At 43.7% G+C, this 17997-nt stretch overlaps 1 protein-coding gene across 2 annotated transcripts in view; it reads right to left on the reverse strand.

The window, feature by feature from the left end:
• ror2 (receptor tyrosine kinase-like orphan receptor 2) overlaps positions 1-17997 on the reverse strand; it is an 80878-nt gene that overhangs the window by 39063 nt on the left and 23818 nt on the right. The window contains exon 2 of one of the 2 annotated variants that reach the window (XM_041811389.1): positions 995-1063. In XM_041811389.1, coding sequence (XP_041667323.1) covers positions 995-1063 — 69 coding nt within the window. Of the gene's footprint in view, positions 1-994; positions 1067-17997 lie in introns of both variants that reach the window. The other variant, XM_041811388.1, reaches the window with a different exon arrangement.

The following is a 17997-nucleotide window of genomic DNA, read 5'->3' on the forward strand; positions in this document are numbered from 1 at the left end:
TATACCAGCTGTAAATATCAGTCTATATCAGCTGTAAATATCAGCCTATATCAGCTGTAAATATCAGTCTATATCAGCTGTAAATATCAGTCTATATCAGCTGTAAATATCTGCCTATATCAGCTGTAAATATCAGTCTATATCAGCTGTAAATATCAGTCTATATCAGCTGTAAATATCAGTCTATATCAGCTGTAAATATCAGTCTATATCAGCTATAAATATCAGTCTATATCAGCTGTAAATATCAGTCTATATCAGCTGTAAATATCAGCCTATATCAGCTGTAAATATCAGTCTATATCAGCTGTAAATATCAGTCTATATCAGCTGTAAATATCAGCCTATATCAGCTGTAAATATCAGCCTATATCAGCTGTAAATATCAGCCTATATCAGCTGTAAATATCAGCCTATATCAGCTGTAAATATCAGCCTATAAAGGCTGATAATATCAGCCTATACAGTGCTATATATCATTATATATCAGCAGTAGATTTGGTCTATATTCGCAGTAAAAATATGTCTTTAATGGCTGTAAATATTTTAGTTGGTGTAGCTGAAGTGGCTGCAAACCTGTCAACAATGGCGGCCAGTGAAGAGAACTGTGTGGTTGCAGCTTTAGCAGCAGTTTGATCAGAACCACGCCAAGCAAAGAACCACTGAAAGCTTTACATGGTTGTAAAAATGTTTCTGCTCATCCTGAGTTTAATTTACCCACTAACACTGACATGTTCTGTAGTTTACTTGTCCACGTACATGCCTACTATGTCAGTGGTTAAGTTGCTCTGATTGGCCGTAATGAATGTGACAGAGCGTTCATCCTTCAGCTTTTATTTTGAAAGGTTTTGTTCTTCCTATTTATGGGGTGTTACCCAGATGGTGTGAAATATCTCTCATGCCAAAGGAATTCATTCAGAGACTTTTTAAAACTGAACTGTTTGACTGACAGCAGCTCAGAAACACACTAGAACATTCTTTATGTTTGTCTTACCTTCAGCTGTAGGAGCAGATCCACTCTGAGCTTCAGTGATGGCGTCTGAATCCACCGACAGTCCGGGATCTGCTGCAGAGACACAGAGAGGACACGCCCACTTAGACCAGAGCCAAACAACATAGAGAGGACACGCCCACTTAGACCAGAGCCTAAAAACATAGAGAGGACACGCCCACTTAGACCAGAGCCTAACAACATAGAGAGGACACGCCCACTTAGACCAGAGCCTAACAACATAGAGAGGACACGCCCACTTAGACCAGAGCCTAACAACATAGAGAGGACACGCCCACTTAGACCAGAGCCTAACAACATAGAGAGGACACGCCCACTTAGACCAGAGCCTAAAAACATAGAGAGGACACGCCCACTTAGACCAGAGCCAAACAACATAGAGAGGACACGCCCACTTAGACCAGAGCCTAACAACATAGAGAGGACACGCCCACTTAGACCAGAGCCTAACAACATAGAGAGGACACACCCACTTAGACCAGAGCCAAACAACATAGAGAGGACACGCCCACTTAGACCAGAGCCTAACAACATAGAGAGGACACGCCCACTTAGACCAGAGCCTAAAAACATAGAGAGGACACGCCCACTTAGACCAGAGCCAAACAACATAGAGAGGACACGCCCACTTAGACCAGAGCCAAACAACATAGAGAGGACACGCCCACTTAGACCAGAGCCTAACAACATAGAGAGGACACGCCCACTTAGACCAGAGCCAAACAACATAGAGAGGACACGCCCACTTAGACCAGAGCCAAACAACATAGAGAGGACACGCCCACTTAGGCTAGAGCCAAACTAAGTAGAGAGGACACGCCCACTTAGACCAGAGGACACGTAGGTTAAACTGGAACACCACGGTCCTCCACAGACTCCTCCTCCATGAGCAGCCGTGGTTTAAAGCTCCTGGTGTCCAGATTGCGGCCCACAGCTCGGCTCTGTCACATACTTGAGCGACTAAATGTCACATTAAATGAGGGCGAGGAACCGAGACGCTGCTTGATCAATGGCTGAGGCACAGAAACACTCAGACGTTTCTCTGGGTCGCTGAATTCACGTCAGAGTCTGGCACTGAAGTCTGAATCAGATGTTTTGTTTTAGAGCTGCCTGCAAACATCACTAACACGTACAGCTTGTTCTTTCCTGAATATCTGCAGCTGGGGGACATCAGCATCCTCAGATTAGGAGAAATCAAACTTTATTTGCAGAAGTAAAAAGAAAAATCTTTGAGTCACTGAGAAACATTCAGAAGACGAATAAAGAAAGCAGACCTCTGCACATGGCTCATCATCGTTAGTTTCTTCACAGTTAAACTACTTCACTGATTTTCTGTCATTTAAGAGTTTTAGGAGTTTCTGTGATAATGTCATAGAAAATATACAGAAAATAAAGTAAAAATGCAATGTGTTCTTGTGTTTTTCAGGGGGACAGATCATGCAAAATCCAATTTCTTAGACTTTTCTAATAAAAAATATGTGACCCTGGCCTGTCCACGATCCCCCCAAGGATCAGAACCCCCCCCCCACCTTTCAGAAAATGTGTACTGAAACAAGCCGTTCACAGATTTTACCCTCATGATGTCATGTGGGGATGTAGCCCCGCCCCCAGGTTTGGCTGGCCCTCCCTGTTTGCCCTCAGCTGCCAGCTGAGAGGAGGATCAGGAGAGCCACATCCATTTCCTGAGAGGGGTGTGATCAGGGGCGGAATCAAACAGCTCATTAACATTTAAAGCCACAAACACAGAAACAGCTGGTTCTGATCAGGGCTGAAACAGAGGAGTTTTAGACATGCAGACATCAGTACTGGAGTGTTTTTACAGAAACAAACTTCACAGGCATGTTTTAGGACCTCTGAGACCAATATAAACTCGTCTTAAAGGGTCAAATATGTCAGCTTTAATGATAATGTATGAATGTAGAATACATATTTATGCAGCATACAAAGAGAATAAACTGGGGAAGCACAGGTTCATGGGCAGGATGGTTGTAGATGCAGATGTTAGATCATAAAGTTCAGTATAGGGCTGAACGATTTGCAAAAACAATCTAATTGCAATTTTTTCTGCAATATTGCGATTTAAAATGCGATTATTTAGATTCCTAATTTTTTCTGTTGTTCAACAAACATCAGCAAGAAATCATTCTATATTACAACAAGTTCAATAAGAGATAAGTTATACCAGGGCTAAATTTAGAAAAAAATATCTTTCTGTGATTTTGGCTCATGGAGCAAATATGATATCAATGCTTTATTGAAGGGGATGATCATTTCTCATATTCTTCTCATTTTGATGAAGAAAAATAAATGCATGAGCAAGAAAAAAGATTTTTGAAAAAAATAACATGAAATAAAAAAGATACTTGAAGGTTTGAATAATGTATAAAGTAGTGATACTCAACGTGTGACTTTTATGCATTAATCATTAATATTATTCCCCAGAAAACCTTAAAAAAGGGAAAGTTTTTTGCACTTTTCACCATTTTTGACACTTTTCACCCATTCCATCTACCTTATGCCACTAATTACCACTTGTTTCCTATTTTCTGCCTATTTTTGCCACTCTTGACTGTTTTTTGCCCACTTCAGTCACTTTTCACTCATTTTTGCTACAATTTTGCCACTTTTGGACCAGTTTATGCCAACTTTAACTTGTTTTTTTTTGGCACTTCTCACCATTTTTTGCTACTTTCTGACCCCTTCTACCCTTTTCCACCTTTCCTCCCCATTTTCACCCCATTTTGCCCATTTTTCTTGATTTTGATCATTTTTGCCACCTTTAACTCATTGTTAATGCTACTTCAGCTGTTTTTGCCACTTTTCACCACATAGATTGTGGCTCTTGCAAAGGTATTTTTCAACTATTTGGCTCTTTGGTTGAGCAGGGTTGAGTAACACTGATATGAAGCATTAAAAAAAGAAAAAAGATTGTATCAAACGGGTATTTTGACACTTTTCAGGTTAAAGAAATATTGCACTGTCTGAGATTTGAAAATTGCAGCATGCCATATTGCCTTTTAATCTAATTTGCGATTAATCGCCCAGCACTAGTTCAGCAGCAGTATTTCAGCTGTAAATGTGGGCTTTCATTGGAGTAATATTGCTAATGTGGTCGTCAGTCTTTTCAGCAGTAAAATTTCAGAGACATCAGCTGTTATATGAACCTGTATCAGTCTACATCAGCTGCAAACACTGGCCTACAGTGGCTGTGATTACCAGACTCTATCAGCTGTAAATATGGGCCGCCCCACAATCCTCAATGCTGATTGGCTGGTATCTTTGTCAGTCATGAATGTAAAGCTGTGAAGCCTCAGAGTGGCCCCTGCAGCCTGATATTTTTCTGTCGTGGCCCCAGAGAAAGGTTTGGATCCCGCTGTTCTGAAGCTTCCTGGTGCTCTCTGCAGAACATTCCCTCTGTTTCTGAAGGTTTCTTTCTTTCTCTAGCAGAGAGCGTGGTGTTTGTTGGTTTAGGACCATGAGGCTTTTCCATCAACAGAAAAACAGACACATAACGCAGAAGCAGCAGAATATGACAGGCATGAATGAGCCGAGGTATAATTTTGGTCTGATTTGATGAGGATCTTTTGGATTCTGTTCTGTAACAGCAGTGGAGGAACAAAGATGGAAACTCTTGTCCTTTTCTCTCCTGTTTTTTCTCCGATACACGTTGCATACGTTTGGCTTTTTATGAGTACTGTGTGTAATGGATACTCCGGCCGCTCCGTGTGATTGGCTCCGCTCTCCCTGCGAGTTAATCAGGATCAGGCGTATGCGAGCAGCAGACACGACGTATAGCTCTGTTATTAGCTCCACCGGGCTCGGCGTCCGCTCTGCGTCCCCCCGATACGAGCATGTGCTCCACAGATGTGGCTGCAGGAGGAAATTGGTGGTGCTGAGGACTTCAGTGAACAAAACCAAACAGCATTCCTCTCAGGAGCCACACTTCCCTCCGTAGATTGGAGTTTAATCCAGACGTAGATGCAGGCAGACAGAGGGATTATTGCTCTGAAGATTCCTGCATTGGATGCAGATGCTGGATTTGTGTGCACTCAGTGGGACCACGTCCTGCACATCATCTCCAGTCTGCAGCCAAAACAGCTCGCCAACACAGTGGGATCTAACTGTTGGACTTCCTCACGTTGTCTTTTTAACATCAGGACTGAATGAATGAAGCACGAGTGGAAAACACAACACGAGTCTTTGTCTGAGGGAACGGCCCAGACCCTCATCTGTAATAAATCTGCAGCAGGAAGAGAAAGGCTGCAGAAATGATCCGTACTATCAGCACTAGGGCTGAACGATGGTCTGCATCTAAACCATCACTGAGACAAGAAAATGCACAATGTAGCCATTGTTTACTTCACTGAAGACATGAGGATGTTAGAGTCAGCAGCAGCAGCAGGCCTCCGTACAGAGCTCAGTGTCAGAAACACACACGGCCCAGGCTAGCTGCTGTCCTACAGGGTGAACGATTACACATGCTTTCATTGGTTCCAGAATATCTCCACCTGAATGCTCAGAGTGGCTTTTAATGCTTCTATTAATAGCCTAATAAACATCAACATAACTGAGCTATATTTAAATAACTTTAGTGAAAGCTTTTGAGCTAAAGGGGGCCGGTCTGAGACTCCCGCTCACAGCCAAAGATCCACACAGACACACAGAAGCAGCACACCTGCACACACACAGCGATCTGTGTGGCAGAGGCTCTATCAGGGGTGTCAAACTCAAGGCCCGGGGGCCAAATCTGGCCCGCGGTACAGTCATACCTGGCCCACCAGATCAGATTATATTTTTATTATAACTGACCAACCAGAATGGGGTCTGCAGATTTCCTCCAGTGTGAAAATTGTTTTCATTTGACATTTTCAATTTTGCATCTCATAATTATGACTTAAAGTCCCAGAATTCACTTTCTATTTTGAATTTTGATCTTTACGTCTCATAATTTTTACTCTTTTCTTATACTTTGACCTTTTAGATTTAAAACTGGACATTTTAAGTCATGCTTTAAACTTTTAAACTCATTATTATGAAATTTATCTCATATTTCCACCTTTAAAAACCTGTGATTTTGGATTTTAATGCATGCGATTTTGAATTTATCTGATATCTGACCTGTAAAACTCATGTTTTTGAAATGAATCTCATATTTCGACCTTAAAAACCTTATGATTTTGAATTTCAGCTTAGTTTGACCTTTTTAGATTCACAATTTCTAATTTTAAGACACATTTTAAACTCATGATTTTGGAATTTATCTAATATTTCAACCTTTAAAACTCCTGATTTTAAATTTTAAGGCATGTGATTTCGAATCTATCTGATATCTGACCTTTTAAACTAATGATTTTGGAATTTATCTCATATTTTGACCGTTAAAAATCATGCTATCAACTTTTTTATCTTTTTATCTCTTTTAAAAACATTATTTTGACTTTAAATTTATGTTTGAACTTTTAAACTTATAAGTTTGACTTTTTAATCTTACATTTTGATCTTTAAAACCTCTTAGATTCACAATTTTAAATTTTAAGTCATATTTTAATCTTTTAAACTCCTGATTTTAAATTTTAAGGCATGTGATTTTGAGTTTATCTGATATCTGACCCTCTAAACTCATGATTTCGATATTTATCTCATATTATGAGCGTTAAAACTCATGCATCAACTTTCTATCTCACATAAATGCTTTTAAAAATGTTATTTTGATTTTTAATTTCATGTTTTGAACAAAATCATTTATCAGCAGCGCTGAGTTTTTGTTTTACCTCACGGTTCATTTCTGGTGAAAATGAGGTTCTTATTATGGTTAAAGTCTGACCCTGTTGGGCCAAACCTCTTCTCATGGCCAAACCAACCCCATATGTTCTTAATGGTGAAATCCCTTCTACTACAATAATAAAATCAAACAGTGCCAGAACATGAATAATACTGCATCAGTTTCATTAGAGACTCAGACAGGAGGAACAAAATCCATCAAACAGCACGTGCAAACTCCTGTCAAACCTCTAAATGGAAATGTTTAGTACAATTTAAACAGTGTGGAGGCATCTGCATGCTATGTTTGTTGAAACCAAGAAATTACCCAGTATTGGGAGCTGAATGAAGTGTTTTATCCCACAGGTTAAAGAGTGAGCGTGAGTTTTCACCAGAAACATACTGAATGTTTACACGTGCAGAAATCAGCTGCAGACAGGACGCTGGAAAGACGTCAGAGTGTTCAATGCTCTAATGCTTCTCACCACGTAGTTAAAAATGAGACAATAACATTCATTATCAAACGTATGTTGTCAGATCTTATAAGAAAACTTCATCTGTTCAAGGAGATTTCATGGACACTTCCAGCCATGGTCTAGATGAATGCTGAACAGTTCAGACAGACTGCAGGCTTTTGAACGCTACTTTCAGAAATCTAAACCAATAAATGAACCAGTTTGAACTGGGAGCTGAAGGGAAACACTGCCAGTGTTTCTGCATGAATCAGACAGGAAGTATGCAGGTGATTAAACATGATAAAAAAAAGTACTAAATACAGTGTGGGAAGGACTTCTGTTGGAGTTAGGGATGGGTGACACGGCCTAAAATAAAATCTCAGATTTTCTAAGAGCACGTCTAATTTGCAGCTTTCAAAGGTTTTCTTTTCTGCCAACAACACGCATGCAAAGAGAAGAGAGAAAAACCAGACACTGACGGTTAGTCTATCAGTCACTGGAGCTGCTTTTGTGAGGATAAAGAAACATTTAAAATGCAGTAATGATCAGCAGAGTTACTGAGCACGCTGCCCAGAAAAAAGTCTGCGTATTCTGAGGATGAACCCGGCTCATCACTGCATGCACGCTCAAATGCAGTCGTGCAAACGTGTTCATTCATGCTTAGAGAGGGAGAACGCACATGATCTGAAGGTTTTTAATTCTAACGAGGAGTTTCCAACTAGAACTCAACCAGGAAAAGCATGAGGAGAGCAGAAAACGCTGAAAATCCAGAATAGGATTTCAGTCATCTCACATTTGTAGTTCATTAAGGCCTTTATTATAGCAGTACAGCATAATCTCTGACTTCATCGCTCCTCTCAGATTTATTCTACATGCAGAGTTTAAGGAGTGATGAGATGAGGGCTGGGCAGATGATCAAAAATGAGTTTAAATCGCAGTGTGGCCTGCTGCAATTTCTGAATCGCTAAAGGTGCAACATTTCTTTGAGCTGACATTCATGATAAAATACCAGTTTAAACTTTTTTTGTGCAGCAGAGATGTTCTGCAGGACATATGCAATCATCCAGGTGTAGTTTCTTTTAGAATAGTCAACAAAAAAATCAGACCCTCTAAATTTTTGTACCTTTTTCTTATTAAATATAACAATGACAAAAAACCTTTAATGCAACAATTTATATCTGATTGGCAATACGAGTCAAAATCATCAGAATGTGATTTTTTTTAATTGTTCAGCCCTTGTTTAGGAATAAAAGAAACTTAAAGAATAATTATGTAACAAAACTCAATCACAATATTTTGGACAAAAACCGTGATCAGAATATTTTCCAGAACGGTTCAGCGCTACATGAGACAACATCTTAAACCTCCAGTCAGAGCCTGCAGGAGCATGCTGGGGTGGAGGAGGGTTAAAAGTGAGAGTGGTGCTGGTTCAGGACAGAGCAGAGGAAGAGACCGGAAACCCTGCAGCTTCAGGAGACCACTGAGTTCAGGGGATGAGAGTCATGTGACCTGATGAAGATGCATGTCAGGTGTGAACCATTAGCTCGAGCTAACACCTGAACTCACTTGCAGGCTTCCGTACATTTATAGATGATACTGAATTATTGCCCAGCCCTACGCTGGAGTCTTTAAATGATGTAGACATTGGTTTATTAAATCTATCCTGAGTTAGAACAGAAAAATGAAGATTTGTCAGGCAGAGTTTTCAGTGAGTTGTTAGTTGACTCCATGTTCTGCAGGATTATCAGATTATCACATGCTGCTGTTAAAGCTTCACAATCTTTCACTTTCATGGTTCTGATTCCTGATTTTAAACTAAAGAAGTGTTGACAGCAGCTAAAACAATCATCCTGTCTATGTTTTGGACGACACTGATCCAGAAAGAGCGAGTAAAGATGAAACATGTGGACGCTGGGATACCTGATCGCTCTGACCCCGGCCTGTCACAGCTATCTCTGCTCACTCTAGCTGATTAATAACAGCAGGGCAGCGTTAAGTGTGGAGGGATGGGGGCGAACACCGAGCACTGGGGGTTTAGGCTTTAAAGGCACTGCTGGGTGCATTGTGGGAAATGTAGGATCAAGGTTTTATGGAGCTTTACCCGGAACAGACAGAGAATTAATCATCTTCATGGAAAATCAGCACTGAAAAACTTCAGCCTCAACAGGAACTGTTCCCAACGTCTCCTTTACCTGGACCAGAACCCAGGAGAAACTGTTCCCAACGTCTCCTTTAACTGGACCAGAACCCAGGAGAAACTGTTCCCAGCATCTCCTTTAACTGGACCAGAACCCAGAAGAAACTGTTCCCAACGTCTCCTTTAACTGGACCAGAACCCAGGAGAAACTGTTCCAAACATCTCCTTTAACTGGACCAGAACCCAGAAGAAACTGTTCCCAACGTCTCCTTTAACTGGACCAGAACCCAGGAGAGACTGTTCCCAACGTCTCCTTTAACTGGACCAGAACCCAGGAGAGACTGTTCCCAACGTCTCCTTTAACTGGACCAGAACCCAGGAGAAACTGTTCCAAACATCTCCTTTAACTGGACCAGAACCCAGAAGAAACTGTTCCCAACGTCTCCTTTAACTGGACCAGAACCCAGGAGAGACTGTTCCCAACGTCTCCTTTAACTGGACCAGAACCCAGGAGAGACTGTTCCCAGCATCTCCTTTAACTGGACCAGAAGCCTGACTATCGTCTGACCCAGCAGTCTAAGGGTTAAGGCACCAGTCAGTCCTGGAAATCATCGTTCCATCTCATCAGTACCAACAATCAAGACATCTGAGACGCCTCACAGCCTCCAGACAGAAAGTCTAGCATGTTCTGACCTCCAGGATTTGTCCTGTGATGTCAGCAGCGTTGACCAATGAGAGCACAGAGAGCTCTGCCTGCAGCAGTCAGATGTAAACAAACCAAACGCTGAGGCGGTGCTGAGATGAACTGAGACAGAGGAAGTCTGAGAAAGCATCTGCCAACTGTCTCAGCTGGGACGCCCCGTATTTAGGGCTCAGTTTGCTCTGAGCAGGACACCACTGGTTCAGTATTTAGTCCGTGTTAGAGAGGAGGACGCCTTTAGGAGAGGCAACCCTCTCAAAGAATCCAAATCAAGTCCAGTTAGTCCAGTCCAGTCCAGTCCTGCCTGGATCCAAATTTGTAAAACCATGTGAAGACCGCTCACCTTGAGCCTCGGAGTACTGCTGCAGTGCCACAGGACTGTTTGAAGACCCTCCAGACGTTTGTTTGCTTCGTTTTATGAGCCGAGTCGACAGGAAAGAGAACAAAGAGCAGCAGGAGGGGCCGAGGGTTTACACGGTCCCATCATGTGACCCAGGCCGCTGTCACTTTGAGTTTTTAGGGAGAAACACACAGAAGACAGAGAGGAGTGCTCAAACGTTCCCTCCAACAACAACCCGTCAGCACATTCTCCTCTGGAGAACATCCAGGTTTACACGACCTCAGAACGTCAGAAACACGGACGTTTCTCTGCTCACTCTTCAGATTTTCACAGACAATCACAGAGGAGACGGCACGGAGGGGAACTCCCACAGAAGACCAGATTCATGCTAAAACATCCAGCTTTACTTTTGTATTTCAAATGCATTGAGCAGATAAGAGGCGTTTACACAGAGCTCATTCATCTCTTTATCTGGAGCGCTGCTCTCTGCTTCCACCTTTTAAAGTCCTCTAATCATTCACGTTTCTGTCAAACACTGATAACAGGAAAAATGTCTAATGTGAGTTTCACCATCTGCTGAATCCAAACACCCTCCTAGAAATACTGAAAGGTCCAAATACAGAGGAGTAAGGCCGCTGATAGAGGAGGGAATAAGAGACAGGCCTGCAGACCAGCTACACCACTAACAGCTCCATGTTCTCTCTGCTATCAGAGCGCCATCGGCCTGTGTGTTCTATCAGTCCTAGCCAGCACGCATGGAGGGAGCTAAAGACAAAGCAGAGCAGGTTAACGCTGTAACATCAACAACTTCCACAGATGACTGCAAAATCCACAGCTCTTTATAAGGGCTGCTAGTGTGAAGAAGAGTTTAACCCTCTGAGCTTTCAGCTAGCTTTAACCATTTAGTCTCTCCTGAACCTTTTAAAGCTGGTAAAACATCAACCCTGTGGTGCACAGTCAAGCTCTAAACATCCTTTATCAGGACAAACTGGGCTTTAAGAATCTGTGCTGCAGTAATGCCAGAGGAATCTTAAAAAGTTACAAGACTACAAAGACAAAAGAAAAACTAAACAGCATGAAAACTCAAAGACATGAATTACAGAGAGAAAATATTAATGACTGCTGTTTTTGCACAGATTTATTCTATGATGTCTAAAGAGTTAATAAATAATTATTCTGCAACAAAAAGGCTTCAAAACATTCACATTTTTACAAAAAAACATTTTTTCATTTTTGGGACTTTGAGTCATGATTTTAAAGCCTGATTTAAGTTTCTGCGTTGTTGACCATTCGAAGTTCTGCATCAAGGGAACACGTCGCTCTGCAATTCACCGCCATGCCACTAGGGGGTGTGGCTGTGTGTGTGTGGTTTCAGAGGGGTCACATCGGAATCGTTCTTTATCTTGTGGTCACAGTAAACAACGGCGACCGAGGTGGAGCGGGTGTGTTCAGAGTTGGAGCTCATCGATATTGACGAACAAATTCTTTTGTCGCAAACGTTGAAGCGCAGGCGACAGGGAAGACGTCTGAGGAGGTGGTCTGTACGACCGCTAAACGAGTCGAGGCTGAGAACGGGTGAATTTACCACTCTGGTTCGCCCACTGAGGGACCTGGATGAAGAAACGACGTTTTGAGCGGACCAATCACAGCCCTTGTGGTCCGTGTCGCTGCGACACGTAGTTAGGATTTTTTAAAGGTGCGCATCAGGCTACGGCGTAGGGGTCCACGTTGACGCAGAGGGCTACACGTAGCTACGCCATCAATGCGATGCAGAAGCATAAATCAGGCTTAAGCCGTTCCTGTCTACAGAGACAGCGAGGGACACGTCACGGCCTCTCTGTGTCTCTTTCTCTCTATTAGGCTCTGTCTTACAGTTTCCAAGTCTGTGCACTTCCACTCTGCAGCAAAGCGCGACGTAACGATGGAACAGCCTGCCATTGGTTGTCACGGCCCAGCTGCATGCAGGAACGATTGAAAAATGGATCATAAATGGATAAAAAGACGTCCAATTTCAGAGTTACTGGTTCAGATTTAATCTTGGAAGACCCGGCTGAGTCAGCCAAGCTCCAGGCTTGCTAGAAGACGTTATGTAAGAGCTACAAAGGCGTGGATGGAATCATTAGAACCACACAATGGAGAGCTTTCAGAGGAAAAACAAGTACGTGGCTACGATCTGAAAATAGAAAAAATTAAAAAAAAACAAGCATGTGCCAGAAACTGAAGGAAAGTGCATCAAACTGAGGAGACACCTTCCTGTCTTTGCTAATCTGCATCTTCTAGCAGTGACATTTAGAACTGATCTGTCTGATTCAGGTGCATTAACATTCCTCAGCTCTTTAATAAAGTCTTAAAGCTTGCATGCATCCTAACATCTCTGATTGTCTGTAAATATGTCAGTAACTGTGGGGAAAGTCATCAGTGCTCCTGGTTTCCTCTGACACTGAGGGCCGGGGGCCTCTGGGGGCCACTTTTAGGGTCAGTCTTGTTAAGGAGCTGCTGCCAGATGTCCCGGACCTCCTCTACAGTAAACCAGGCCCGGCGCTGCACACTGAGGCTGTGTTAGTCAGAGGACCGGCTCCACCAGTGAGAACAGAGAGCTTCCTGCAGCCCGCTCTGATTGATTGGATGATACCACAGCCATGGAGAAGGAGGGATTTGGGCCAGAAGATGCTTTTCCATCCTGAGCTGAATGAGAGCACTGGCTGCTGCATTCCTGCTGCCTGCTGCCTCTCCATGAAAGGACTCTTTGAGAGCCGAGGGGCCCGACGCCACTCCATCCACCGGGGCCTTCTGGCACACCTCAACACTTTCCCTTTCTGTGCTCTCACACGGCTTCTGTCTGTCCTCTAACCTTCACCCATCCTCCACCCGGCCTCCCGCTCTCCCCTCACAGCCGACCTCTGCCTGAGCTTCCAGAGAGGCTCGGCTCACAGATCTCAGAGTTACACAAACACTCAGCGGCTGCAGAAATCATGTTGCAGAGTTTAACCTCAACGAGAGGAAGCAAATAACCACAGCGGAGTGTTAGAGGAGGAAAACATGGCTGAAAACTCGACCGCTGCTGCTCCGCCCTCTAAGAATGTCAGCGGTCAATCCAGCGGGATAAAACCACAGAGAAACCGTGACGTTTTTGAATCAATATTTCTGTTTGGTGACATGGAGAAGTCAATCCTGCAGAGATGAATTCTGTTTCTCTCTCCCAGCCTGACCTCTGTTAGAAAGTTCAACAAGAGGAAAGAAGCAGGCCTCTAACCCTCAAATCTAAAGAAAACTGGGGGAATCACTCCCTTTCTAGTCAGTCTCTGTAATGCAGCAGCGCTCTGGTCCATCTCTAGAGTGAACCAGGGGCACCACTTAATAAAGGCACCAACTACAGCTGCACAATTCTGAAATAAACATAAACTGTGATTTTTTTTACTTATATGGCAATTTCAGTATGATTTCCAGTATTTAAAAGTTTTAATTTTTACATCGTTATTCTCTTTTTAATTGAAAACATATCAAATGAGTCTTAGAAAAGTGTAAACCTGATTGGTGAGTTGGGTTTTCTGCCATTTCTGCACAAAAACAGGTCATTTACTCTGACATCTGTGTATAAAATGCTGCACAATATTTACATTTAAATGGATCTTTGACACATATTCCACCTTAAAAAGACTTTGCACCATTGTGATTTGAAAATTGCAGAAGACTATGTTGCAATTCAGAAAAATTGGGCTGAATTACTCAGCCCTAGCACCAACTCTATTTTCAGCCAGCTGCTAAAACACGTCACTCCATGTGGAACAGATTGACCCAGAGAGGAATGAGAACGCACGAAGCATCCGGTCAGTTTGAAAAAATAACACAACACACACACTCCTGATTGGAGGTATCATCACAATAACAGCGTGGACCTGCAGCTCTACTCTCTCTGCTCCAGCTGCTCCAGACGTGCAATAGCTCCAGCAGCATGCAACCCTGCAGACATGGGAGTATGTGAAGTCTGCGGCTCAGGAACTTCCTGTTAAATGAACTGAAGGATCTGTTATGGTTGTAGTTTGTATATGCACCATCGTTTAAGGGTGCACTCACATTTGACAATCCACACCCCAGCATTTCATCCCAAAAGTCCTGTTTGCATCACTAGTGTAAATGCTGCATACCTGGATTAAAACCAGTCCACTGAATATGAGGGTGCAAAAAGCTTTATGCTATAAAGGAGGAGGCTGGAATGGAGGAGGTGGAGCTTTAGTCTATAAAGGAGGAGGCTAGGGTGGAGGAGGTGAAGCTTTAGTCTATAAAGGAGGAGGCTGGGGTGGAGGAGGTGGAGCTTTAGTCTATAAAGGAGGAGGCTGGGGTGGAGGAGGTGGAGCTTTAGTCTATAAAGGAGGAGGCTGGGGTGGAGGAGGTGAAGCTTTAGTCTATAAAGGAGGAGGCTGGGGTGGAGGAGGTGGAGCTTTAGTCTATAAAGGAGGAGGCTGGGGTGGAGGAGGTGAAGCTTTAGTCTATAAAGGAGGAGGCTAGGGTGGAGGAGGTGAAGCTTTAGTCTATAAAGGAGGAGGCTGGGGTGGAGGAGGTGGAGCTTTAGTCTATAAAGGAGGAGGCTGGGGTGGAGGAGGTGGAGCTTTAGTCTATAAAGGAGGAGGCTGGGGTGGAGGAGGTGAAGCTTTAGTCTATAAAGGAGGAGGCTAGGGTGGAGGAGGTGGAGCTTTAGTCTATAAAAGAGGAGGCTGGGGTGGAGGAGGTGGAGCTTTAGTCTATAAAGGAGGAGGCTGGGGTGGAGGAGGTGGAGCTTTAGTCTATAAAGGAGGAGGCTGGGGTGGAGGAGGTGGAGCTTTAGTCTATAAAGGAGGAGGCTGGGGTGGAGGAGGTGAAGCTTGATGCTCATCAGCTGATCACAGCTACTGTGTCCTGCATGAACTTATGCTAAGATTCATTTTTTAACATTTTTTCCTTTGTTGAGTTAAATTTTTCTATTTTATAATGAAAATGAGTAACAGCAGATTTTCCAAATGTATATTCAGACACCAAAAGAGACAGACTGGATCTGAAAGTTCCTCTTGTCTAACATTTAAACAGCAGACGAGTCTACGAGGGTTGGATCTGACCAAGACGACTCAGAATCTGCCACAGTCAGAGTCAGGGTGCAGCCTCTCTCTTCTGCTCTTTATTGTGCTGATTTTGACACCTGAGTACTTCTCAACCTTTTATCCTTGGAGACCCTAAAAACAGGGGCTCCATGAAAAACTCACTATTTTCTATCAAAAATCAACATTGATTTTAATAGTTTGACAAAAACTGTCAGTAAATGATTTTTTTTAACCAAAATAACAGAAGAGTGTACTATCAGGTAATGAGCACAGATGTAATACTGCAGACCTCTGGGTAGGCAAAGCCTCACACATCCCTGAGATATTTGGCGGTCCTGGACCCCAGGGTGGGAGCCGATGTTGTAAACAAAGATACACGTCACACTAAGACATAGTTCTGAATGCAGGAGAGGTTTCCACGCTACGGCTCTGTCGGGGTCTACAGGGCAGGCTAGCAGGGGACAATCAGGCTTTGGCATGGTGCAGGACCTGGAGTGAGAGCGCCCTGAAACCTCATACTAAATATGGTCAATTATCTCACTGATGTAAGAAAAGCTGGAGGCTTTTTACTCATTTTTCATGTTTTATGTGGGTATAATCCCATCATAGATGCTCAGAGATGCTGCTGTCTGTGAGCTTTCTTCTGACATCGCTCTGATGAGTCCAAGACAATAAAATATTCAAACCTAACTTCAAAATCCCCGAAGAGGAAAGGAGCAGCCCTCGCAGTGAGGACCGAGTTCCTGCAGTGGAAATGTTCCTGCAGATTCCTGAGGTTTAGGAGAGTTCCTGCAATAATCCAGCAGGTGACATCTCACCTGACCCCAGCCTCCACCCGTTAGCATTAGCGACGCTAAAACTGAAGTTAGAGTTTACAAGAATGATTCAAATTCCTCCCAAGTCTCCAACACGAGCTCCAGCTCCACCCTTCAGTCACCAGTCTCTACATCTCTGAGGAAATGATGCATGATGGGAGTTTCAGCTACTGCTAATAAAAGTGAGCCGTAATAAAAGCTTCAGGCTGAGGGTCCGATGGAAGAACCACCTGGTTTAGAGGGCAGCGTCGTGTACCAACCTCCAATAAAAATCCTTTAAAAATGACAGGAAGTGAAAGACACGACTCCAGAGTTTCAAATTAAAACACGTCTTTAGGAACAGTAGTTCTATTTAGAGGACAGTCTGTCCTGATCCGCTGATACAGAGCTCTAAAAGCAGCGCTGGGCCGACCTTATCAGTGAAAGCGAGGAGGCTCCGAGTCCCCCGACGGCCCCGGAGACAGAGCGCGCTCAGTGTGGTCTGAACAGGATCTCTAACACGGAGAGGTTGACCACGACTTGACTTATTTAGATTAGACAGATACTGTGTCGCTGCAGGCAGAGGGGGCAGGGGGCGGGGCTAAGAGCCTTTAACAGAGACTAAAGAGCAGGGGGCGGGGCCACGAGCCTTTAACAGAGACTAAAGAGCAGGGGGCAGGGCAACAGCGAGTCCACGAGTCTTTAACAGAGACTAGAGAGCAGAGGTACGGTCCACGAGTCTTTAACAGAGACTAGAGAGCAGAGGTACGGTCCACGAGTCTTTAACAGAGACTAGAGAGCAGAGGTACGGTCCACGAGTCTTTAACAGAGACTAAAGAGCAGGGGGCGGGGCCACAAGCCTTTAACAGAGACTAGAGAGCAGGGGGCAGGTCCAGGAGTGTTTAACAGACTTAAGAGCAGGGGGCGGGGCAACAGCGAGTCCACGAGTCTTTAACAGAGACTAGAGAGCAGAGGTACGGTCCACGAGTCTTTAACAGAGACTAGAGAGCAGAGGTACGGTCCATGAGTCTTTAACAGAGACTAGAGAGCAGAGGTACGGTCCACGAGTCTTTAACAGAGACTAGAGAGCAGAGGTACGGTCCACGAGTCTTTAACAGAGACTAGAGAGCAGAGGTACGGTCCATGAGTCTTTAACAGAGACTAGAGAGCAGGGAGAGAGACATGGCGAGTTTACGAGTCTTTACCAGAGACTAGAGAGCAGGGAGAGAGACATGGCGAGGTCACGAGTCTTTACCAGAGACTAGAGAGCAGGGAGAGAGACATGGCGAGTTTACGAGTCTTTACCAGAGACTAGAGAGCAGGGAGAGAGACATGGCGAGTTTACGAGTCTTTACCAGAGACTAGAGAGCAGGGAGAGACATGCGAGGTCACGAGTCTTTACCAGAGACTAGAGAGCAGGGAGAGAGACATGGCGAGTTTACGAGTCTTTACCAGAGACTAGAGAGCAGGGAGAGAGACATGGCGAGTTTACGAGTCTTTACCAGAGACTAGAGAGCAGGGAGAGGGGAACACTCTCTCTGATTGGATCTTTTTTTAACAACTTTTGGACTTTTGGCTGAAATCAAAGAAAAGTGGATGGAGTGTTTCTTCTGAACATGAAAGCAGATGGAGGCTCCATTATGAGCTCTTTTATTGTCGTTTCATGTCAAAAAGCCAATTTTCAGAGTTATTGCCTTCGTTTACTTTCAGTCTTTCTTCTTTTTCCA

Source organism: Cheilinus undulatus, linkage group 17 (assembly GCF_018320785.1).
Source record: "Cheilinus undulatus linkage group 17, ASM1832078v1, whole genome shotgun sequence".
Taxonomy (NCBI): Eukaryota; Metazoa; Chordata; class Actinopteri; order Labriformes; family Labridae; genus Cheilinus; species Cheilinus undulatus.